This window comes from Lissotriton vulgaris, chromosome 1_1 (assembly GCF_964263255.1).
Source record: "Lissotriton vulgaris chromosome 1_1, aLisVul1.2, whole genome shotgun sequence".
Classification (NCBI taxonomy): Eukaryota; Metazoa; Chordata; class Amphibia; order Caudata; family Salamandridae; genus Lissotriton; species Lissotriton vulgaris.
Genome location: NC_141685.1, coordinates 2,091,650,689 through 2,091,676,830, shown reverse-complemented (window position 1 = coordinate 2,091,676,830; position 26,142 = coordinate 2,091,650,689). Strand labels below are relative to the sequence as shown.

Sequence of the window (26,142 nt, the reverse complement as noted above, 5' to 3'; positions counted from 1 at the left end):
TGAGACCCTCACGGGTGAGTAGCGCGATCTGCAAGTGTATTGATTGATTGATTGAACAGTATGCAGGAATGCTTGCTTTTTATTACTATTATTATTTACTATGTAAAGCAGATGCTTTAACCCTAGAACGTTTGTGGCATTTCCTATTCATGTCTCAGTAGGCATTATCAAATTGATTTTTCCAACCTAATCTGTTTGGTCATTATTATCAAATTTAAATGTTGCAAGCAACATTGCACTGTAAAAATAAAGTTGATATACAAGAGCAATGCAATATTCTACTATTAAACAGGCAGCCACAAGTGCAGATACCTTGCAGACAACAGGCTCATGATTTGAATGGTGCAGCAGGTGCAGTGGTACCTGGCCCATAAGTTGTTAGAGCTCCTCTAAACACCTAATATTGCTATACTTTACTACTATACAGGAGGCCACAATTGCAGTTACCTTTGAGTTAAAAGGGGCTTGATTTAAAAGGTGCAGCAGGAGCTGGGGCACTGTGGCCAAAATGTGTCATACCTCCACTAGACACCAACAAATGCTCTATTTCACTAGTAAACAGGCAGTCACAAGTGCAGTTATCTTGCAGGAAGGAGGGTTAAGAACACCTCTAAACACCTAATAATGCTATATTGTACAACTAAAGAGGCAGTCATACGTGCAGTTATCTAGAAAGCACTAGGTTTCATGATTTCAATAATGTAGCATGTGCAGTGGCACCAGGCCCAAAAGTTTTCAAAACTCCTCTAAACACAGAATATTGCTGTATTTGACTACTAAACAGGCAGTCACTATTCAAGTAACCTTATAGTTAAAAAGGGACTTGATTTGAAAGGTGCAGCAGGTGCAGTGGCACTGGGGCCAAAAGCTCTAGGGGCCCCACTAAGCCCAGATTATTGCTAAATGTTACTACTGAACAGGCAGGCACAAGAGCAGTTAATGTACAAGCAAAATGGGTAATGATTTGAATGGTGCAGCAGGTCCAGTGGCACCGAGTCAAAAGTTGCCTAGTGGAAGCTGCCGCTCATATTTTCAAGATCCACTATGTAACAAGGTATACCAGCCCATGGTCCCAGATCCACAACACAAAGACTCAGAAGAATCCATTATCACCATCCTCCACTTAACATTTATTTAAGCACAGTTCTCGGTACCAGCGGGTAAAAGATCTCTCTCTACAGTCAATTATTTTATACCCCCTATCGTTGTTCGTAAGGATACAAAGAGAAGTTTCTCAAATTCATCCTCCATGTATTTGTCTTCGGGGAGCAACATATAAGAGAGACTAAGAGACACATACTAACTACAGCATCAACATAGCAGAGTTAGTCCTAACGGACTCTAGTACAGTAATCGTTATTGTGAAAGAAATACAGATTTCCTGAAGAAGGCATATGCCGAAACGCTTTGAATGGGAATTTGGTTCTGTATTCGAATAATTGTTGTATATAAGCTTTGTATTTTTTGTATCATTGACTCACATAATTTATGTTGCACGAACAGTCACTTTTTTGATATGTATAAGAAATTGGGTAAAAAAAACAGATAAAAATATGAAATAATAATGAAATACAACAGTGTCATTATATTAAAATAACAGAATATATCAGGAACATATACAATGTTAATTAGTTCATTTTTACAACGTCTAAGTTTGTCCTTGTGAAACAGACACAAAACCCGCTGCTACATGTTCTCTTTTCCTAAACCGGGTCAAAAGTTATCATAACTCCTCTAAACACTAAATTATGCTATCTTTTATTACTAAACAAGCAGTCACAAATGCAGTTATCTTGCAGGCACTAGTGGCATGATTTGATTTGTACAGCAGGTACAATGGCACTGGGCCAAAAAGTTGCAAGAATTCCTCTAACACATAACATTGAAATTACATCAATTAATTCTATTATTTCCCTCTTTCATTTCATTTTTCAAAATGTTGCTATTACTTATCGGCACTATACCACTTGTAACAGCACAATACATTGCCTTTTTGTACGTAAACAAGTCATAAAACTTTAACAGACTTTCTGTAACATATATTGTACAACTACTCAGCAAGCTACAACTTACAACACAAAACAGCTTATTATTAATCATATAGGCGAAACATAATGCATTTACCAATGCTTGTTAATTAGGCATTTGGTAACCAAAGAGCATAAGGAAGTGTATTGACATGGACCTTTACAGGAGGTGTGGGAAATGTGCCTAATTTGCTTTCACCTAACTATGCTAATGTTTGGCAAAATTACACAAATTCATTCTTGTGTGAAGTGGTGTCTCTTACAACAGTGGTAATATTAGCAGCTCGGATGTTCTTCATTGGATATAAGTATCTCTTTTCACAGAAAGGTTTGGAGACGCATGCTCCATTTTATTACGGTTGTTGAATTTTCCCACGAGCAACCAATACAAAATACCTGGAAGAGGACTGATACAGGATTGCGAAAGCTACATTGCACCGAACTGGCAAACCTGCCTCTTGATTCAGGAAAAATATTGCTGCCTTAATCAAACATTGATAGGACTATGCAGACTTGTGTCTTTGAGTTTGATGAGAGCCATATAAACACATTTTTCAGAAAGATTAGAAGTGGAAAGTTTTTAACATTGTTTAACTACCTGAGTGACAACTGAGAGAAAAGCAAGTTTTAAGAACTAATATGTGTAATTGTTTATCCCAGGATATAAGAGTTTACGGAGGCATCCCCTGGGAATCTGTGGTAGCTTCAAAGCTGAGTTACAGCAATGATAACATTCTCTTTTATCTGTCACAGTATACCAATATTGAGGGTAACGCTTGGAGTTGGTTCTGAAATGTATTTGATTAATGCACGCAAATAAAATCCAAACAATGCAGTGAGGAAAAATCCGAGTTTATATTGCGATTATTTGCTATTATACCTACAGAGAAACACAAATAAAAATGTCAAGTCAGGCATTTTTTTTTATCTCAATGCCATTTGTGCACAATACTGTTGTAAAACATTTTTAGGTAGAAATTGATTATTTGTTTTTGTTTTCCTCACATAAACAGCCCTCTGATTTGGGGGTGTGAGGGGAGTGTCTTGGGAAATAAAACAAAAAGAGCGAAGAAGTCAACCATGTCATCACATCAAGGTGGAATGGTTGGTGTTATGTGTTTTAGCCAATTTACTCCTGTCTTGGGGGCAGGAGCATTTGCAGCATAAGAGCTGCTGAACCTGTTTTATTCTTTAAATATGGCGAGTATGTTGTTGCATAATTGGTGAGGCATGTTTCCACCATCTCAGCCTCTAAGCAATGCCCCCTATCTCTAAACGAGATTCTAAGTCAACCAAATCACATACATTGACCATCAAATAACGTATATCTGAGATCAGCCACGCTCAACTTAGAACGTGTTTCCATGACAATGTTGAAAGTACTTCTGATTTACTTCTTTAAAAAAAAAGAAAAAAGGATCTGTGTTTTCAGACCGCACCCTTATTCTGTTTCAGTTTGTCATGGTCAAGAAATCGGCAATTTGGTCCTACTCTGAACCAACAGCAATAATATTCAATGTAATGAAAACGTCTTCCAGGTGAATGCTTGGTTCCACATGGACTGTCAACAAGCTCCTGAACTTAACTATCTGAAGAGTGCACACAACGTTTTTCCTTTCTGGAAAGTGATTGTACATGAAGCGGGTGTCCTTTCCCGCCCACCTAGGCCGCCCTGTTAGGGTTGGTGTGCTCCTAAAAACGGCAAAGTGGTGTGATGGTGTTATGTTCAGGAGCCATGACCCATCCACAGCTGCCGAAGCAGTATGGTAATGAGGTAACTCAAATCAGCATTTGAAGCGGCATTGAGCAAGGGACACAGAGTGGAGACAATAAGACCAACACCAGTGGATTCCAGAGGCAAATGGCGCAAGAAGGAAAAGTGGTGAACACTGCTAGCAGGAATACTATAGAGAAAGGGAGAATTTAATCTATATGTACATCGTGTTTGCACAGATGTATGCAAATTGAGACTGCCATGACTGTGCTTAAAGCTGATAGTTGTACATCAATCTATTGCTTTGCTGTCAATAATTCGAAACTGAATGCAATATACAACGGATATTCCGAAAATGGGATGACCAGTGAAACGAAGAGAAAAGACTATGGGCCTCATAACGAGTCTGGCAGTCCATGGACTGTAAGACTCACAAGGGCATGTGGTGGCGGTCTTCGGACTGCCCTATTACGACCAGGGTGGTTGGACTGCCCTGGGACCACCCCAACTGTCAAAGATACCTGGCTGTGGCGCGGTGGTCTTGAGGCTGCAGTATGCTGCTGTTGCAGCCCCGCCAAGCATATTATGAGTTTCCTCACCACCACACTTTTCATGGCGGTGCGACTGCTCAAAAAGTGTAGAAGTGAGCAAACAAGGTAGGGCCCCCTCATGCCTCTGCACCATACAGCATGTGCCTCATGCATGCACCTAAGTACCTGCATGGCATGGACTTCAGCAGTCAATGACATGCAGGTACTGATTTTATGTTCCCATTCTGGTGCCTATTTCATAGGCACCACCGTTGGCATGCAAAGGAACTGCACACCACACAGGAGAAAACTCCTACTCTGGTGCAAGGTTGGACCACAGGTTTGGAGGTGTGGGAGTGGGCAGGCCCGCTCCCAAACCGCCAAACTCGTAATGAGGCCCTATATGATGAAAGGAGAGTTTTTTGTTTATTTTTGTATATGGTCACTTTTAAGGAGGGTATGGTTAATGACGCCCATATGTGAGCAAGGCTTTTTACTTGAGCCAAAACATGTCAAATTGTGATGTCCTGCCAATCACCAATGATTTGAAAATAAAGTGCCTACATGAAAACTATCGAATCAGGCACACAGCATTTTTCTTTCTGGAGAATGATGATGAACAAGGTTGCAGTGACGCAGCCGAAACGCGTCATGCTGGAGACAAGTGGAGAAATAAAGCATTGATTGACGAATCCTATTGTGCCTTTGTGGTCTGTACCTGAGAATATTGCGGTGAAAATGCTGTAATTCAGGACTGGTTGGTGGAAAATATATATATATATTTTTTTTTTTTTGTCGGGGGTGTAGGGGGGTTCGGAAACGAAATAAAGAAAGCAGATCACATCATCTGTGTGCTGGCCATTTTTTCTGGTACCTATTGCTGGAATCGTGTGATGATATATATATATATATATATATATATATATATATATATATAAACACACAGAGTCACCTCACAGATGGAGCCCACACGGGTGAAATCTTCTGCATAAATTTAATGGAGATTGTACACACAGGATTGCTCCGCCAGCAGCACAAAGTTCATCTGTGTCAAACGCCGACGCGTTTCGGGCTCCTGCCCTTCGTCTCAGGCTGACAAACAAACGTGTTCTAGCGCCATGGAATTGCACCTGGTTCAATAAGTACCGGCCCCAGTGGGCGTGACTGCTCCTGCAGACTTCTGGTACAAGTAGTGCAATTTGAAGTGTTCCTCTTGTGAGGTGGCGTCAGTTCAGTTCTTTAAAAGGAATTAAAACCCCCAGTGGGTCGCTCGCCGCACAGTGCAAATCCTTGTGTATGCTTGACCAAACTCCATAAGCAGCACCTCGTCCCGAATAACGATCCCTGAATTGGTTTCGCTCGGGTCCACAACAGCAGCGGGGCTCTCATCGCGGCTAGGCAAGCCGCTCAATATATAAACACACAGAGTCACCTCACAGATGGAGCCCACACGGGTGAAATCTTCTGCATAAATTTAATGGAGATTGTACACACAGGATTGCTCCGCCAGCAGCACAAAGTTCATCTGTGTCAAACGCCGACGCGTTTCGGGCTCCTGCCCTTCGTCTCAGGCTGACAAACAAACGTGTTCTAGCGCCATGGAATTGCACCTGGTTCAATAAGTACCGGCCCCAGTGGGCGTGACTGCTCCTGCAGACTTCTGGTACAAGTAGTGCAATTTGAAGTGTTCCTCTTGTGAGGTGGCGTCAGTTCAGTTCTTTACTTGTACCAGAAGTCTGCAGGAGCAGTCACGCCCACTGGGGCCGGTACTTATTGAACCAGGTGCAATTCCATGGCGCTAGAACACGTTTGTTTGTCAGCCTGAGACGAAGGGCAGGAGCCCGAAACGCGTCGGCGTTTGACACAGATGAACTTTGTGCTGCTGGCGGAGCAATCCTGTGTGTACAATCTCCATTAAATTTATGCAGAAGATTTCACCCGTGTGGGCTCCATCTGTGAGGTGACTCTGTGTGTTTATATATTGAGCGGCTTGCCTAGCCGCGATGAGAGCCCCGCTGCTGTTGTGGACCCGAGCGAAACCAATTCAGGGATCGTTATTCGGGACGAGGTGCTGCTTATGGAGTTTGGTCAAGCATACACAAGGATTTGCACTGTGCGGCGAGCGACCCACTGGGGGTTTTAATTCCTTTGAAAGAACTGAACTGACGCCACCTCACAAGAGGAACACTTCAAATTGCACTACTTGTACCAGAAGTCTGCAGGAGCAGTCACGCCCACTGGGGCCGGTACTTATTGAACCAGGTGCAATTCCATGGCGCTAGAACACGTTTGTTTGTCAGCCTGAGACGAAGGGCAGGAGCCCGAAACGCGTCGGCGTTTGACACAGATGAACTTTGTGCTGCTGGCGGAGCAATCCTGTGTGTACAATCTCCATTAAATTTATGCAGAAGATTTCACCCGTGTGGGCTCCATCTGTGAGGTGACTCTGTGTGTTTATATATTGAGCGGCTTGCCTAGCCGCGATGAGAGCCCCGCTGCTGTTGTGGACCCGAGCGAAACCAATTCAGGGATCGTTATTCGGGACGAGGTGCTGCTTATGGAGTTTGGTCAAGCATACACAAGGATTTGCACTGTGCGGCGAGCGACCCACTGGGGGTTTTAATTCCTTTTAAAGAACTGAACTGACGCCACCTCACAAGAGGAACACTTCAAATTGCACTACTTGTACCAGAAGTCTGCAGGAGCAGTCACGCCCACTGGGGCCGGTACTTATTGAACCAGGTGCAATTCCATGGCGCTAGAACACGTTTGTTTGTCAGCCTGAGACGAAGGGCAGGAGCCCGAAACGCGTCGGCGTTTGACACAGATGAACTTTGTGCTGCTGGCGGAGCAATCCTGTGTGTACAATCTCCATTAAATTTATGCAGAAGATTTCACCCGTGTGGGCTCCATCTGTGAGGTGACTCTGTGTGTTTATATATTGAGCGGCTTGCCTAGCCGCGATGAGAGCCCCGCTGCTGTTGTGGACCCGAGCGAAACCAATTCAGGGATCGTTATTCGGGACGAGGTGCTGCTTATGGAGTTTGGTCAAGCATACACAAGGATTTGCACTGTGCGGCGAGCGACCCACTGGGGGTTTTAATTCCTTTTAAAGAACTGAACTGACGCCACCTCACAAGAGGAACACTTCAAATTGCACTACTTGTACCAGAAGTCTGCAGGAGCAGTCACGCCCACTGGGGCCGGTACTTATTGAACCAGGTGCAATTCCATGGCGCTAGAACACGTTTGTTTGTCAGCCTGAGACGAAGGGCAGGAGCCCGAAACGCGTCGGCGTTTGACACAGATGAACTTTGTGCTGCTGGCGGAGCAATCCAGTGTGTACAATCTCCATTAAATTTATGCAGAAGATTTCACCCGTGTGGGCTCCATCTGTGAGGTGACTCTGTGTGTTTATATATTGAGCGGCTTGCCTAGCCGCGATGAGAGCCCCGCTGCTGTTGTGGACCCGAGCGAAACCAATTCAGGGATCGTTATTCGGGACGAGGTGCTGCTTATGGAGTTTGGTCAAGCATACACAAGGATTTGCACTGTGCGGCGAGCGACCCACTGGGGGTTTTAATTCCTTTTAAAGAACTGAACTGACGCCACCTCACAAGAGGAACACTTCAAATTGCACTACTTGTACCAGAAGTCTGCAGGAGCAGTCACGCCCACTGGGGCCGGTACTTATTGAACCAGGTGCAATTCCATGGCGCTAGAACACGTTTGTTTGTCAGCCTGAGACGAAGGGCAGGAGCCCGAAACGCGTCGGCGTTTGACACAGATGAACTTTGTGCTGCTGGCGGAGCAATCCTGTGTGTACAATCTCCATTAAATTTATGCAGAAGATTTCACCCGTGTGGGCTCCATCTGTGAGGTGACTCTGTGTGTTTATATATTGAGCGGCTTGCCTAGCCGCGATGAGAGCCCCGCTGCTGTTGTGGACCCGAGCGAAACCAATTCAGGGATCGTTATTCGGGACGAGGTGCTGCTTATGGAGTTTGGTCAAGCATACACAAGGATTTGCACTGTGCGGCGAGCGACCCACTGGGGGTTTTAATTCCTTTTAAAGAACTGAACTGACGCCACCTCACAAGAGGAACACTTCAAATTGCACTACTTGTACCAGAAGTCTGCAGGAGCAGTCACGCCCACTGGGGCCGGTACTTATTGAACCAGGTGCAATTCCATGGCGCTAGAACACGTTTGTTTGTCAGCCTGAGACGAAGGGCAGGAGCCCGAAACGCGTCGGCGTTTGACACAGATGAACTTTGTGCTGCTGGCGGAGCAATCCTGTGTGTACAATCTCCATTAAATTTATGCAGAAGATTTCACCCGTGTGGGCTCCATCTGTGAGGTGACTCTGTGTGTTTATATATATATATATATATATATATATATATATATATATATATATATATATATATATATATATAGATATATTCACTGAAAAAACCCAAAAAACCATAGGTTTCACACCAGTTATAGTTAGCTGGAAATTTTACTGACATAAAACCATTGAAATTCCCTCTTTATAGTTAGTTGGACTCACTATAACTTGCGCGCCTGCAATGCACTGCTGATGACGTCACATATTACATCACTCATGACATGGTCAGTGACATCACTCATGACATCACTGATGACACCATCCTTGTGAGCTGAAAGAAAAAGTTTGGTTAGCCTCTGCCACCAACTATTTTTTCAGACCAGACAGTGTTTATGTATATATTATACGTCTGCAGGGTGTAAAGTTAATTCATTTGACCTAAAATTTCTCATAGGGAGTTCTTTATTTTCAGACTGCACAGCTCAGAAATGGACAGACAAACCTTTCTCATTACCTCCATACTGCACTATCAGAAAATAAAGCATACATTCACATTACGCCCTATATGCACATAAAATAGGCGTTCTGTTCTGTGCGATGCCAGAAAAGGCCTTGATGATACAACCCCAGAAACTAACTAACCAGCGAATCTATCTCCATGCATTTTTGCTGCTGCTATTGCACTCTAATAGGATATCAAATAGCAATAACTCAATAAAAACCTGTTACTATATAACACAAATGCAGTGATCTCAGCGGAACACTTTGTAGCCAACAGGAGGGAACGCACCACACTGAACAAAACAAAACTGTCCACTGTCAACAATGCAAGCCACATATGATCCATCACTCAAGTGAACCAAAAAGCAGAGGTACTAAGATTTATATTTCTACTCCAGGGGTATAGATGTCAGGCCCATACATGCCCTCCTTTAATGGGCAATATGGGGAACGAATTTGGTGATGGCTTGGGTACCGCGTGAAATCTGCCGCCCATCATCTCTGCAGCCATGTTTCTTATGGGAGCCAATTAATTTTTGAGAAGGCGGTGCTTGAGAAATGAGAGTTCAAGACCTTTGCTCCCTGATAGTCCCTTCCCCCACTCACAGAGAAGATTATGAACCAGACTGTGTGCCGTGCCATTGTAGCAATTTATTTATGAAAAGCAAACTGCCCTAGTAATTGTGTGGCCATTTATTGTGGTTGAGCCTACCAGACAGCACATGCGCTGTATGTTGTGGGGCATATTGTGGCTTGCCTCGAACCCAGAGGGACTTGGAGCCTGCCCATTGCTTACCATTGATTGGCCTTACTGGTCACTCATTTGCTGGCTTCATATTTGTGTCCCAGTTTGTCAGTCTTATGTTTGTCCCTTTAGTGGAGCTTTGCCTTTTTACAATCTCCAGTTAGCTGGCAGTGCTGTTTCCACTGCTTCTTTTTCAATCACTATTTTTTCTTTTATGTGAAGCACTCTTCTATCTTGTGCTCACCTGTGTACTTGTTCCCATTGCTTCCCCTCACCTGCACCCTCTGTGTTGCTTTCTCCCACCACAGTGATGCTTTCACTCCGGACCTTCTGTTGCTTTCGCGTCTCCTCCAACCTTTCAAGCTTTCATGTCCCCCAACACTCACATGTGTTGCTTCGCCATTCGTACTCCGCCTTTCCCCTTGTTGCTTCTCTGTTCCCCCACTCTCCCGTGTGTTGCCTGTGCCCCCTCTACCCGATTTAAAAAAGAAAATACTTTTGCATTTTTTATGCTTTTAGTTACGATCTAAGTCGGATCAGAAACGAGAAAAAAATACCTATAGCATAATGCAATAGGTGTGTTATAGGTCAGCGTATGCCTATAAAATGACATGGGAAGCTGTTTAGGTGGTTGTACTCCAAATGGAGAGCTAAACAGACTCATCGACAAGTGACGTTTATTAAAATTGCATTGGAGATAATAAACAATATAAATTAGAACATGTTATGTTATGTTATGTTAATAACACTTCTATAGCGCACAGATGCCCCAGCCAAGAGGTCAACCAACGTCTATAGACTGGAAGATGCAGTTCCCCACACTGTGATTTCCTTGTATTTTCTTAAATGATTTATTACAAAATAAATAGTTTCTATTTCCTTCTAGAAAATATTCTTAGTTCCAAGCTCAGCTTATATTTGGTGCACAGACATGTATTATTAGATGAACCACATAACCCACAGCGTGTCCATAAAGTAACTCATTGGCGTTTTCTAAAAACAAAATAATCAATCAAGCTACATTTACAATTACGAATACTAGAACTTTTCAAAACGTGCTAACGCTGCATTGGAAGCACCTGTAATAATATCCTACCCATAATGCCACAATGTAAGAACTTTCTCTGACTTTTTTTTAATCACTGGATTGCATGCTTGTAAATGGACACATTCTAGGTTCTCTAAAAACAAGATGTGCCTTACTCTCGAAAAACGACTTGATTTGTGATCCTGACAATAACGTAAGCTATTGCACAAAGCCAAAAACATTTTCAGAAAAAAAGATCTAGGTTTGGTGGTCTGCATGTTACCCCCTGCATTTGTAAAAGTGCCTTCTGGGGCCTTGAAGACGCATCTTGAAGCCAAGCTAAAGACTGTCACTTGGAAGCATCCATACACCGGGCATCTGCAAACCAGGTTAATAGATGGCGTCCATTTTGTCTCCTCGGCCGGCAGCGTGCACGCTTCCATGCATCTCAGATCTCACGTCACAACACAAGCTAAGCAACGGCTGCGGATTATACTCCTTGGAGAGTTTGACAACTCATTTTCCACTTCAAAGCAACATGGCAAAGTGCAAATCAAACTTTGACTGGAACCGAATCACGCCACTGCAGTAATGCGAAGTAAACACTCTTTGGGTACCGGAGGTGCATGTCTGCATACCTGTCGTGAATGAATCAGTGTAACTAATCAAATATGAGCATTTGTTTACAGTAAAGTTTCGTTGCTATACAGGTCTTAAATGTTTTCTTTACAATGCTACCGTGCAATACTTTTTTGAAAGGAATGATATCAAGTGTAAGAATACAGACATAACTAGATAAATAGATATTTATGAGTTCTGGCGCATCTCTGTAAATCAGCAGGGATGCGCCAGAACAAATGCGTCACGCAAAACTACCCCTTGCGTCACGGCGGATGCGCCGCATTTACAATGCGGCGGGCCGTGGCGCAAGGGTAGGCAGATGCGTGACACATCTCATGACGTAAGTGCGGCGCATCGCTGGAGTCGCGTCGCAAGCGCGACGCGACTCCAGCAATGCACGGTTGTGCCTTATACTTAACGTGCTGTGTCAGTCCTTACGCCTGCTTCAAGCAGGCGTAAGGAATTGACGAAGCAGCGTTGCACACGTGCCTGCCTGAAATTTTGTAGATTTCACGCAGGCACTTTTGCGAGGCGCACCTGCCCCGGAACGCCCACCCTGCGCCGGAACGCCCACATTTGGCGTAGGGTTTACAACGTGACGCATCTGCCTAGATGCGTCACGTTGTAAATGAGTCGCAGGGATGCGCCACGTTTACGCCGCCGTTGCGACACGCAACGGTGGCGTAAACGTGGCGCAAGTGCCTTGTAAATCTGCCTCATCTAATGTGTAGTAATTCAGTCAGGGTAGTACTGCGCTGGGACGGACATATTGGATGGAGAACATATGTCTTTGTGACGCTCTTGTCACGGTGATAATTATACGGTTAAAACGACCAATGAAAAGAACGACTCGATTCAACTACAAAATGAAAAATAAACGACTCTTTTAAGGACATACATTGAGGAATACTTTTAAGGGACAACCCAGAAAAAAACAACTAATACGTTTTGGACCGGAAAATAATTGCACTACTTCATATTGAAAAGTGCAAATGGGTGGCATGATTATGCCATATTTTCTTCTTTTACTTGTCAGATTAATGTTCAGATCAATGCGGTTATCACGCTTTCATAAGTATGCGGACTGCCCCTTTTAATGCTGGTGAATGCCCTTTGTATGCAGAGTATGCTGTTTGTCGGGTCTGTTTGGACGGATGGGAGTGTCAGTGTCCTTTGGCAATGCCCCATCACTGTCTTTGGTCAGTTGTGCCTCTGCTGTTCCAGTAAGGCCATATCCAGCCTTTTAACTTCAGATGGGACTCTGGCGGAGGCCAGTGAGGGCCAGTGAACATGGAGCTCCTCTTTTGAAAGGTCAGCTGGGCCATTTGCTCGAGTGAATGTCATTTGGGTTTAGGAGCTGCCATTTTGTGGGGTAACTTGGGCCTTGAGTGAGCAAATCCTACACATTCACTTGCTTATTAAGCCCCTCTGCAGTTGTTATTCCTTGATGATTGAAAAGTCTAACACTGCATTTGCTAAGTTGCCACCTCTGATAAACTTTCCAGTGAGCAAAATTCTAACCATGATAGATCAGTTGCCGCATCTCCTGCTTTCCTGGTTAACCAACAGCCGTTGATACAGATGGACTTGTCTCAAGTGTGATCTGCTTTTTAAATGGACAATGAAGGCACAGTCTAGTTTTGTGTCTCAACTGCCACAAATTCTCTTCTTTTAAATATCAATGAGCACACAGTGAGAGGTGTGTTTTGCTGGCACCACTAGTAAATGTTCAGACTGCACATAATATATCCCTGTCTGGTTTTACCTGGTGCATCTGAGATGTTGCATGGCCAGTGAACTCGCTCCACCCTTGGGTTTGATTAGCTATCAACAAACAAAATCTAACACTACTCTACACAATCAACACTATGAATCTGGTAACTCTACTAACCATTGGCTATATATTCTGCCCTTGCGTCTGGTGAGTCTGATGTTAGTGAAAGTATGTTATTGAGTTTAATCAACAGGCATCTCTTACGTCCATAAAAATCTGTTCAGCAAACCGGTTGGAGTTGACACCTCTCTGCAGGTGAGTTTCTAGTGAGCGCACCATTGTACCCCTAAGATTGGCCAGCATTAGATTTGCCCAGGGACACACACCTTGAACATCATTCGATGAGTATGACACATAAATAGTTGAGGACAATCTCATTCCTGGACTTGCTTAAATACCCCTTGACGTAAAGAGACAAATCAGAAAATAAAATGTTCCCAATTAAATGCCTGTCCCGCATGCTCAAACTGCATGTCCTCAGGCATGATATGTGCACAGACCAGTGATGTTCTTACCTCTGGATCCTTCTCGATCTCTAACCCGGCCTCCATGAGGTTGTGCTCAAACTCATCCCTCTGTATCCTCTTCTCCTCCTCCAGTGCATCGTGTGGGCTGAGCTCAATGACTATTGCCTCCTGGCGGCGGGGTTGTCCTGGGGGGTCCACAGGATGTTGCTGTGGGGGATTCTCTTGGGGGTGCTGCTGTGGGTCCCCAGGTAGCGGTTGCTCTGGGGGACCCTTCCCTTGCTCCTCGGGGTTCACAGAGTTCCCATTAGACACAACAAGCGCCGGCCTGTGACTTCCAAGTGAGCCGTTGTGATGCGGATGGGAATGGTGTGAGGGCCGTTTGCGGTAGTGGTAGGCTAGAACATAATCCACTTTCCTTTTCCCATCACTAAAGTGCTGCCCACTCCTCTTCTCTCCTTGGTTTCCATCAATGTAATTATTTACCACCTAGAAAATGAAATGACAGCGTGCATTAGGGGTTGGCAATCTCAGTGAAAAAATAAAAAATATTGCCTCCCTAAAGCATTCACACTTTATACCTCTTTAGGGGCCTCAACACGTAGGTCTCAAAAGGGGTGTATACATATAATGATTACACTTTCTCTAACATTGTCCACAAATAGACATCAACCCAATGCACATTTTTGTATTTGAAGTTGTACTTTTGATATCAACAGGTACTTCTTTGCTCAATAGCCAATTCCTCATATGTCTTACTAAGTGGTGTGTAGCAAAGCTCAGGAAAGGTGTAGTTTCAGGTGGGCAATACTCCAAATTTAACCATAAAAGAAAACTTTTAGGGAAACCTTGATGTCCACCTGTTCACTTCGTAAACATGATACAATTGCTTTCTTGCAGTACTTATTTCTAACAAGCAGCTCCCTAGAAAGAGACTTCTCCCTAACCGTGGAAGGGTACTCCACGCTTACACAATGACGGTAGATGCTATTTCAGACAGAAGTATCCCTGTTTGCACACCTTTGCCATCTTTTTTACAAGGTGGGCCAATGACCCCCGCAGTTTATCATATACTCACTGGCAGTCCTTGCAAGTTCTCTGGCTCCATGCGTGCACTGCAAATGCACTGTCCTCCCCCAAAGAATCACCGACGGGAAGCAACAGCCGCCTGGATGCAGAGCATCATCCCTCCGGCTTGCACAGGTGAACAAGGGCTGAAATGCGATGCATTGAACTCTGGGGCGGGGACGCTGCCTTTCAGCCTTCTTTCTTCACCCCCTGCTTTGCAGGGAGGGCTGAAAATGGAGACACCGAGAGCAGAAAGAGAAAGCCCGGAGTCACGGGCGCGTCAATTGAAGTCTTCCTGTTTGTCAGTGAAACTGGGCGCTGGTTTTCTGCTCTCATTGCCTAGGTACCTCACCTGCCTGCGCCGCTAGAGGGGTCACCGTGACAACGCCGGAGCAACGAGCCCAGCCCTGCTCTCTCTCTCTCTCTCTCTCGCGGTGCCTGAGTGAGGCAGGGCATCCTTCCCCTAAGACACGGTTTGTCTACAGCTCACGTGAGAGTGAGAACATGGTCCCTTCTTTCAATCCACAGCTGTAGTGCGTGCCGACGAGGAGAGTCCATATTGCAATGTGCAAAACGGGTGTAAAGTGAGTCAAGAGAGCAACTTAGGCCACTCAAAAGCACGGCGCCCACGCTTCGGGTTCCCCCGACCCCCAAATGCTCTAATCATAATTTAGAGGGCCCCACCTTTCATTCTGGAGGCGAACCTAGACCTCTGCCCGCCAAATTGGCTGTGCTGCGCGCGCCGCGGACGGCCCCATATACACCTAGCAGAGATAGGACGTAACTCCACGCGCCCCCTAACGCAAGTGATCTATACTGTGTGCAGCTGTAGTGAAATCGATATGAAGAAATTCCAGAAGAAAAGGAATGAATTTTACGTATTTTATTTATCAAGTAAAAGAGCTTGTGGCAAGAGCCGTAACAACAAGGAGTCACGGAGTGTGTGACAGCTCACTCCAATGACGTCAGTTTTATACCTTCTAGACCTAACAGCTGTCCGCGCGCCTGGCAACCATTAGGAACTGACTGCAAAGGTTAACAACTAGACCCACAACATCTCCCTTTTTATGGGAACAATAAGTAGATAACTAATGCACTTTAAATGTAACCGTAGAGGATGGATGATGCTGGAAAAAGTAAACTTCTGGTCCCTTTTAAGTACATAATAACTAACAATAACTTTGGAACCCAAAAGTGAGGTTCAGAATGGGGAAAAATCACAGTGTGAACCTACAACTAAGTCATACTGCCCCCGCCTGGTTAGAATTAAGTTCCCCGCTGTGTAGGAGGGAATCTGATTCAATATATAAATATATATATATACATACACCTGAAATTAGGACACATCCCCCTTCTTTACATATTACAATACACTGTTTCTTTACTGGAGTCAAAGGTGCAAATAATGTCCCAGGAGAGCTGGTGTTCTTCTACAAAAGTTCTTAGTATTTTGAAGGGGGGTGGAATAGTCTCTCTCATAGGCGCAGCAACTGTGTGTAGAACGATAAGGATATAGTTGTCCTCTTCCGTTTGAACGTCAACCTCTAGGGCTTCTTGCAAGATGAATTGATTCGGAAGTAATATTTTCCATCTTCACCAAATACCTTCTTAGCCCCGTTGGATTTCTATGTTTGAAATGAATACATTAGTCTAAAGAACAATACTACTACTTTTTCTAACTTTCTACTCTGCATGAAATAAGTCTTATAAGCCAGATTATGATTACACTACGATCACTTGTTTGTTTGGAAAACTAAACTAAATTACGTTACTAAGCTGGTGATGGTTTGGGGAAAAGAGGTGGGACACTAATGAACATATGGGGTAGGTTATATAACAATGTTGGAACACATGTTCTCATCAAAATCTTCCAGCACATTAATGTTTGTTCTTCCGTTGTACTTTTGGTCAAATTTACCACAAACGCTTGCAAAATGTCCTACCTTTAGGCAGCTAGTACACCTTTTCTTACTTGCCGGGCAATTAGTGGAATCAGCTTTGTGGTTTAGGGAACCACATCTAAAACATACCGCAGGGGAGGAATTAGAATTATAGTTAGAACTGTTGGGTTTTACGTAGTCATATTCTCTTCTTCTTCTGTCATTAACATAATACACACTAGAACACGATTCCTCTTTTCCCCTGGCTAACTCTTTTCTGCCTTCTAATGAACGTTCAATACCCTTCGCGATGTCTACGACTTCAGACAAAGAAGGATTTTTGCACGCTAACAAACGCTCCTGAATTTTGATCTCATGGCAATGAAAAACAAATTGATCACGTAAATATTCATCAACTCTGTCACCAAATCCACATTTCGTAGCTAATACTCTCAAACTGCCAATATATTCCTCTACATTCTCAGACTCCGATTGCTTTCTCATAGCGAATCGATGTCTTCCTACCATTATGTTTTCCTCCTCATCAAACTGTCTTTCCAGTCTCTTCACTGCTTCTTGGAACTCGTCGAGAGGAATAAATTGTCCTGGATCAGGTTCGTATTCTGGTAGGCTTTCAAACATTTCCTGTCCCGCAACTCCTAAGAGTCCATAAAGAATAGCTTTCTTTCGTTCAGCATCAAATTTCTTGCCATTTATCGCTACCAAATAATTTTCGAAAGCCTTGTACCATACCTTCCATTTTGATACCGGTTTACCGGGAACTTCTAGAAAATGAGCCGGGGCACTGAAATTACTCTCACTTGACATGACTATATTATCCTCTTCTGGCTCTATTTTAATTCTGATATCAATTGTGACACTAGATTATGTACTTAATCAGAATAGAAACACTCTACTTATAGTACAGCACGAACGTTAAAGTTGAAATGTAGTTCACTTTTAATAAGGAGACACGTTCTAATTACGTTTCTTAACTAAACACATATAATATTTTACCTTCTGTTCTGCAAAGCACTTGAAATACGACCTTTGTTAAATGCATTCGCTGCTGGCAGGCCTGTATGCTAAATCAATAAGTGCTTTACTAAAACAAGAACCTTGTACACACCTATGATGCTTTGATGAATAATACATGTACCATTTGATTTTACTACCCTGCGTGCACATCAGTTCACGAAGTGTAAGTTTTACAAAACACTATAAGCATTACTTGGCCATTGAATTACTAATTTGCGTGTCCCACGTGAAACTGACTGTTGAATTCTCTGTTCAATAAACCTTTTAACCCTTGACCGCTGAATTATTACTTAGCGTAGCATCCGTGAAACTGAATGTTGACTCAGCCAACAGAATATAAATATGATTTTTTGTCAGTACCTTTTGTTAACGCGATGGTGACACTGTGCCTTTCAAAGCAAAATCGGCTTCAAAATGGCGTCGCGTCGCCTACGTCACAGACGCGATGGCGTGCCAACTGCGTCACTGAATTCTACTCAGCTGAGGCGGTTTGACAGGTGACGGTTACCGTGAAATCCCGTTAACTGTAACTGACGCTTTGGCGCGCGTCACAGCATTTCAGTTACCTCAACGCTGTGGAAATACAAGATGACAGAAAACACACGATCACCACGCTGACGCTTCTGTTGACAATAAACTGCTTTCTGAACTTGCCTGAAAGTACTCTTTACGCAGCTTAGCGAGTGCGAATGTGCAGCTCCACCAATACGAATAATCCTCCTCACGAAGCACCTTACTGAAGAACGTTGGAAACTCCACAGACTGAATTCGTGGCTCGAAAATAGAAAAGAAGCGAATTACCATAAGAATGCTTCTTGAAATTTAAAAGAAAATAGACACTTGCCTCGAAATAAGGTTTAGTCCGCCCGAAGAAATCTCCACCACAAGCTCTTAACTTTTTCGTCCCGTCCTCGTCGCCATAATGTAGTGAAATCGATATGAAGAAATTCCAGAAGAAAAGGAATGAATTTTACGTATTTTATTTATCAAGTAAAAGAGCTTGTGGCAAGAGCCGTAACAACAAGGAGTCACGGAGTGTGTGACAGCTCACTCCAATGACGTCAGTTTTATACCTTCTAGACCTAACAGCTGTCCGCGCGCCTGGCAACCAATAGGAACTGACTGCAAAGGTTAACAACTAGACCCACAACAGCAGCACTATCGAAACATCTTTCAATGTACTCGTATGTATTTAGGTAGGTTTCATTGTAGCGTCAAGACTGACGTTTTATTGTGGGCAGAGCAGGCATTAGATGTTGGTACCCTCGTCTCACAATACACAGGTTTAGAGAGTGCACTTTACTGTTTCCAGTACAGGCATACATCTATAAGCGAACCAGCTAATGCATTTGTGGATATAACAAGGGCCAACGTTTAATCTGGTGAGTGAGCTACGGGAGGACGCACGGCCTATCTCGAAATCACCCAACGGTTGCAAAAATACAATAATAATGATTAGTAAATTTTTTTGTTTTGTCTTAAAGGAACTTCCAATTATTGCGACAGGTGTATAAATTGCATTGAGCCACATTCATTTAAATCTATGATATAGAAATACACTCAGAAAGGTTAGGAATGAATGCCATGAATGAGCTTTAGACAGTTACACTTTCAATATGCTTTACCTATTGTCAATAATATCATGCACAGCGCACGGCATACTATCAAATTATATATAATTGAATGTTTTTTATTTATAGGGCTAACTCAGGGCAGATTAGCATGTTGGTGCTCCCAAATTTTACAGTTAAGGAGAATGAGGTACAGCGATGCACGGTTATTTGTCAAGGATCACACAACTTGGCTCTGTATAGCAGGGCCAGACTGGCCGTAGCGGGCACCGGGCGTTTGCCTGGTAGGCCGTCAGGGTGGGTGCAGGTTTTAAGGCCAGGGGGCCGCTTTTGATACGGGGGGGGGGCAGTAATATCGGCTGACTGTAACAAAATCAGCCGTAGCCAACAGCTTGGCCGCACCCCCCTGCCGAGCAGTTTGCCAGGGCCGGTTTCAGTGCCCAGTCCGGCCCTGCTGTATAGAATGCAAGATTTCAGCTAAGTATTTCCGCTTACTGAGTCTCCTACATGGTTTTCGATGAGGCAGGCCGTAGCAGATTTCAGACCCAGCAATAATTAACCAGCATTGGCAAAGCCAAAAGGTCTTGCCTATGCGAGAGTTATTGGCTTTGCCAATATGTTTTAGCAATGTTGTACACCAGAGTGGCCGCTGTTCAGCATGGCAAAAAATTAGTGGAGTAAAGGAGAGTGGCGTGAAGTGGAGTGTCATAAAGTAGAGTGTTTTGGAGTGGCGTGGAGTGGAGTATAGAAGAGTTGAGTAGCGTGGAGAGGAGAGGAGAGGACCAAAGTGCAGTGTCATGGAGTAGCGTACAGTGTTGTGGAGTGTTGCTGAGGGAGTAAGAGTGTCATAGTTGAGTGTAGTGTGGTAGAGTGGAGTGGCATTGAGTGTTGTGGAATGGTGTAGAACAGAGTGGAGTGGTGTAGAGGGTGTTGCCTAGAGTGGAGTCAAGTGTTGGAGAGTAGAGTGGATTAATACAGAGTAGATTGTCAGAGTAGAGTGGAGTGGTATATCATAGAATAAAGTAGAATAAAGTGACATGGATTGGCATAGAGGGCGTTGCTTAGAGTGGATGCAAGTGTTGTAGAGAAGAGTGGATTAATACGGAGTAGATTGTCAGAGTAGAGTGGAGTGGTATATCATAGAATAAAGTAGAATAAAGTGACATGGATTGGCATAGAGGGCGTTGCTTAGAGAAGATGCAAGTGTTGTAGAGTAGTGTGGACTAATACTGAGTAGATTGTCAGAGTAGAGTGGAGTTGTATATCATAGAATAGAGTAGAATAAAGTGACATGGATTGGTATAGAGGGTCTTGCGAGTGTTGTGGGGTAGAATGGACTAATACTGAGTAGATTGTCAGAGTAGAATGGAGTGGTGTGTCATAGAATAGAGTGGAGTAAAGTGACATGGAGTGGCATAGAAGGAGTTGCGCAGAGCATCGTAGAATTGAATAGTGTCACATAATGGCATACAGTGGTGTAGAGTGGAGTGGTATAGAGTGGAGTAGAGTGTCAGTGAAGCAGAGTTTAATGGAGTAGAGCATCATAGAGTGGAATATTGGGGAGAAGAGAGACCTAGGATGAAGTGGAGTAAAGTACACTGGTGCAGAGTAGATTGGCATAGAGTGCAGTGGCAAAGAGTTCATTGGTTTTGGAAAAAAGTGGTGCAGAGGGCATTGGCATAGAGTGTAGTGACAGAGTAGCATAGAGTTCAGTGGCATAGAGTAGAGCAGTGCAGACTGGATTGCAGTGGTGTATAGTGGTGTATAGTTGAGGGGTGCAGAGTACTGTGCAGTGGCACAGAGTGGAATTATCCAGAGTGGAGTGTCAGAGTGCAGGGTCGCAGAGTGCAAGGTCATAGAGTGCAAGGTCATAGAGTGAAGGGTCATTGAGTGAAGAGTCGTATAGTGGTGCAGAGAGCAGTGATGTGGAGTAAAATGGTGTAGAGTGACGTAGCGTGCAGTGGCATAGAGTGCAGTGACATAGAGTAGAATGTTGTAGAGTATAGTGAAAAAGTGAAGTGGTGCAAAGCAGTTGGTGTAGGTGCAGTGGTGCAGGGTGCATTAGTTTTGAGTAAAGTGGCTTAGAATACAGTGGCATATTGTAGACTGGCGGCATGGAGTGGTGCTTCATAGTGTGCAGTGGCATAGAGTGGCATAGAGTGAATTTGCATAGAGTGCAGTGGCATAAAGTAGATTGTTTCGGAGTAAAGCGGAGTGGTGGTGGGTAGAGTGTAGTGATGCAGGATAGAGCACAGTGGCATAGCGTAGACTGGCACAGTGTTGTTTGCAGGGGAGTAGAGTGGTGTGGAGTGCAGTGATTTAGAGTTCAGTGGCAGAGTGTAGTGGCATAGAGTAGATTGTTTCAGGGTAGAATGAAGTGGTATTGAGTAGTGGTTAAAGTGCATTGGCATAGAATGCAGTGTAGTAGAGTGGTGAAGAGTGGAGTGGTAAAGAGTGAAGTGGCAAAGACTGCAGTGGTAAAGACTGCAGTGGTGCATAGTAGAGAGGCGTAGAGTGTACTGGCTTTGAGTAGAGTAGAGAGGCCTAGAGTGAAGTGGCATAGAATGCAGTGTCATAGAGTGCACTGGTGCACAGTAGATCAGAGTGGCATAAAGTGCATTGGTGTAGAGTGCAGTACAGTGGCGTAAAGATTAGAGTTCAGTGACATAGTAAAGTGGCATAGAGTAGATTGGCATAAAGTAGAGTGGCAAAGTTCAGTGACAGTGTAGTGCTGCAGAGTAGAGTGTTGTAGAGTGCAGTGGTGTAGAGTGCAGTGGCATAAAGTGGTGCAGAGTAAAGTGACAGAGTGCAATGTTGTGAGCGGGGTAGAGTGCAGTAGCATAGAGAAGAGTATAATGACATACAGTTCAGTGGTACAGAGGAGACTGGCATGGAGTGCAGTGGCATAGAGTGTATTGGTTTTGAATAAAGTGATGCAGAGTCCTATGGTATACAGTGAAATAGAGTGGCATAGACTGGATGGGCATAGAGTAGATTGTTTCAGAGCAGGGGGAGGGCATAGAGTGCAGTGGTATAGAGTGTCGTAGAGTGAAGTGGTGCAGAGTAGATTAGAGTGGCTTAGAGTGGATTGGTGCAGAATGCAGTGTTGTATAGTAATCGATACAGAGTTCAGTGGCGTAGAGTGGCATGAAGTGGAACGACATTAAGTACAGTGGCATTAAGTACAGTGGCTTAAAGTAGAATGGCATAAAGTAGAGTGCAGTGTTGGAGAGTATACTGTTGTAGGGTGCAGTGGTGTATAGATGAGTGGCATGGGGGCATTGGTGTACAGGGCAGTGGTGCATAGTAGTGCCATGGAGTGCAGTGGCACAGAGTAGAGTGACAGAGTGCAGTGATGCAAAGTAGAATAGAATGGCATAGAGTGAAGTGACAGAGTATTGTGGAATAGAGTTCAGTGGTGCAGAGTAGATTGACATAGAGTCCATTGGTTTTGAGCCAGGTGATGTAGAGTTCATTGACATAGAGTGAAGTGGTGTCGAGTGGTGCAGAGTAGAGTAGAGAGAGTGGAGTGGTGCTGAGTGCAGTGGAACCAAGAGCAGTGGCATAGAGTAGATTGTTTCAATGGTGCAGAGTAGATTAGAGTGGCGCAAAGGGAATTGGCATATAGTGCACTGACGTACATAGTAGAGGGAATTGGCGTAGTGTGCACTGGCATTAAGTTCAGTGTTGGAGAGTAGGGTTGCATAGAGTGGAGTGGCAAGGAGGTGTAGATTGCACTGGCAAATAGTGCATTGGTGCATAGTAGAGTAGTGTGGGGTAGAGTGCATTATCATAGAGTAGAGTGAAGGGGTGTACATTAGAGAGCCGTAGAGTGGGGTCTTGCAGAGAGGAGTGCAGTTACACAGTGTAGAGGGGAGTGGTGTAGTGTGGAGTTGTGAAGAGTAGAGTGCTGTGGCGTGTAGTGGTGCAGAGTACAGAGGAATAGGATAGCAGGAAGTGTGCATGGTTTGGTAGTATACTGCCTTTACAGACAACACATCTTCAATTAAAATCACCATTACATTTGCTCTCACTTACCATTTTACTGATGAAAAGTAGACGGTGCACAAACAATGTTTGGAAATGTCATCACCTAGTGTATTGAGCACAGTTAATTTATAGACCTTTAAATTGTGTTGTGTACTAGAAAAGAAATAATATCACACATCCTTTCTCATGCTCTTTGCAAGAGCCACCATGATTATCACATAAATCCGTTCACTTTGAAGTCAGAGGAAAAACAAGCATTTACAATGCAATGGTTTTGCCTTTGTTAAAGTTAGAGCTATTGGCATTGCTCTTGACATTATTTTTATTTATGTTTTTTTAACATAAATAAATGGCATTGTCATTTACAATGCCAATAGCTTAATCTCTCGCAAATGCCACACACAAACACCCGCAGAGAGCCCCCCCACACACACACAGAGCCCTCCACAGACACACCCACACAGAGCCCCCCACACACACAGCCACACAGAGCCCACCCCACACAGAGCCCCCCCACACACCCACACAGAGCCCCCCACACACTGCGAGCCCCACACACACAGAATGTGTCCTGGGATAGTGCACTCCTCTCGGGGCACGAACGCGTCACGACAGCCCTTGTGCAATGTGTGCCCGCCCCACTGCACGCACATTTTTTCACACTCAGGCGGACACACACACACAATACACACTCTCACACTGATACTCAACACGTAGACACATATGCAGAGACTGAGAGTCATGCAGACAGATGAGCTGACACGCACAGGCACACTCACTCAGCCACACAATGCGTAGACAGACGTACACACATGAAGAAACCCGCACAGACACGCGCACAAACACACAGGCGCATACACATAGGACATACACACATAAGTATGTACACACATGTATTCGTACGCTCAAAAGTGTATACACAAACACCATTATTCACGGTGCATTCGTAGGTGGCTGGAGGGGTGGTCGGCACGAACCTATCCTGACCTGCTTGTAATAAATAAATAAATAAAAAATGGAAAGTCAACTATTGGATTCAAATTTGATTGAGGTGGACTAGCAAATCTATAATCTCTGAACGCCTTAAAGACCACTCAATTGACAAATGCAGAATGTGACGTGGAAGTTATTGTAGAATTTTGGCAATCTGATGTTTAGACTGGGCATGCAGGCGGGACAAGGTGATCAAAGAAGCGACAGAAGAGCATCTGGACATACAAATTAGTTGGATGAAAATTCACTGGACATATTTTGAATATACCACACAAGTAAGGAACGTTATATTTAAATACATAAAAAGGGACTAGATTGGGTATCTGAAACTAGTCCCTCACAAGCTCTTAGTGGCATGAACACAGTATGAGGTGACATGGATCCCCACTTGCTTCATTTCCTTCATGCCATTCATTACTGCACGTGGCCTCGAGCAACCGAGTTCTCAGCCTGATTGTTTGTGTGACCTTGGGCACAGAAAGAGAAAGGATGTTTATCTCGCGGCTCTCTTCTGTAAATATGACCACACCCCCCAACCACATTCACTGCCTATCTCTTTCTCCCAGCCTCGGGCTTTCTCAGCTTCCTTGTAATTTCCAGGCTTGTGCAACGTGCCTTCCCGCCCTCCTCCGCTACGGACAGTGACGTGAGTCGTCGCGCCACCGGCAGTCACGCGGCCGGTGAGTCACGCTTCGCCCTGAATGGAAGCACTGCTTAGTCTGGGCATAGCTTCGCCATGAGTCGACGGTGGGGGCGGAGACGGGGAAGGGCAGGCGGCTGGAGAACTGGCCAAGAAAGAGAGAGCGCCGCAAAGGAGAAAGGGAGGGGAGAAGTCAATAGCAGAAAAGGATATGGAAAGAGGGGGAGGGGTGTAGGAAATGTATAGATAAAAGAAGACATATGAAGGATATAGGTGGAAGCAACCGAGGGGATGAAAAGAATTAAAGTATCAGGGAGGGAGGGAAAGAGAAGGGATAAGAGATGGATCTGAGATGTAGCAAATGATAGATGGTAGAACGCAAGATGTCGTGGAGATAAAGGAGAGGTGGGCGAATGTAAAGGAAAGTGCAGGTAGGGAGGAGGAAAAAAAAAAAGAGAAGAATGGATTCTAGGTGGGACCCCCAGGACAGAGAAACAGGCAACGAACGGACTGCAGTGAATTTTGCGCCCAATATGCCCCTTTCCTTCTGAATGTGCCACCAGGTGAGCGCGACGTAAGACTGAACGGGCTTGGAATGGAAAGTAGTAACACCACAGCAGAGCTATACCCAGGAACATTGGAATTACGCCATTTTGTAGCTGCTACTTTTCCAGCACAGCCACTGATTTGCCACATAATTTATCATCCTGCATTATCTGCAGATTTCGTTGCTAGGTCGGTTTTGTGGTGGGCAGTTCGCGAGTGGAAGCGGGCGCCAGATGGCACAAAGAGCCTGCAGACTCCGGCCTCAGCAGCTTATTTGAGTACCCGTAAGGGAAGAAAGAGGGCACATGGGGCTCCTGCTGCTTTGCGGGGGAGGTACAGTGCGCTAGTGCCGGGGGCGGGTCTGTCCTTGATCCTCTGTCTGGCCCCCACTTCGTGTCCCATTAGCTTGACGCAGGTAGATGAGTTTTATTTTTTCTCTCCCTATACAAAGGCTTCCCTGGAATCCAGCTGTCTGTCAGAGCGGTCCCTGGCTCCATCCACTGCTGACTCATTGTTTGCAGAGCCACTTTCCCACTTCTTCTCTCCTCCTTCCCACTGCCCGCCTCCGGCTAGCGCTTCCCACCCGTTCTGCAGGCTCCTGCCAAGCTGTGAGCCCCCTCGCATTACAGACAGGAGCTTGCTCGTCTCTATGGTTACTGTTGGGTGCCTGGCATCAGGGG

General features: G+C 44.6%; 1 protein-coding gene across 1 annotated transcript in view; it reads right to left on the bottom strand.

Annotated features, from left to right (window-relative positions):
- The window catches only part of ANO2 (anoctamin 2), a 1,660,301-nt gene that overhangs the window by 1,425,960 nt on the left and 208,199 nt on the right, over positions 1–26,142 (bottom strand). The window contains exon 3 of the mRNA XM_086939055.1: positions 13,788–14,225. Coding sequence (XP_086795181.1) covers positions 13,788–14,225 — 438 coding nt within the window. The remainder of the gene's footprint in view (positions 1–13,787; positions 14,226–26,142) is intronic.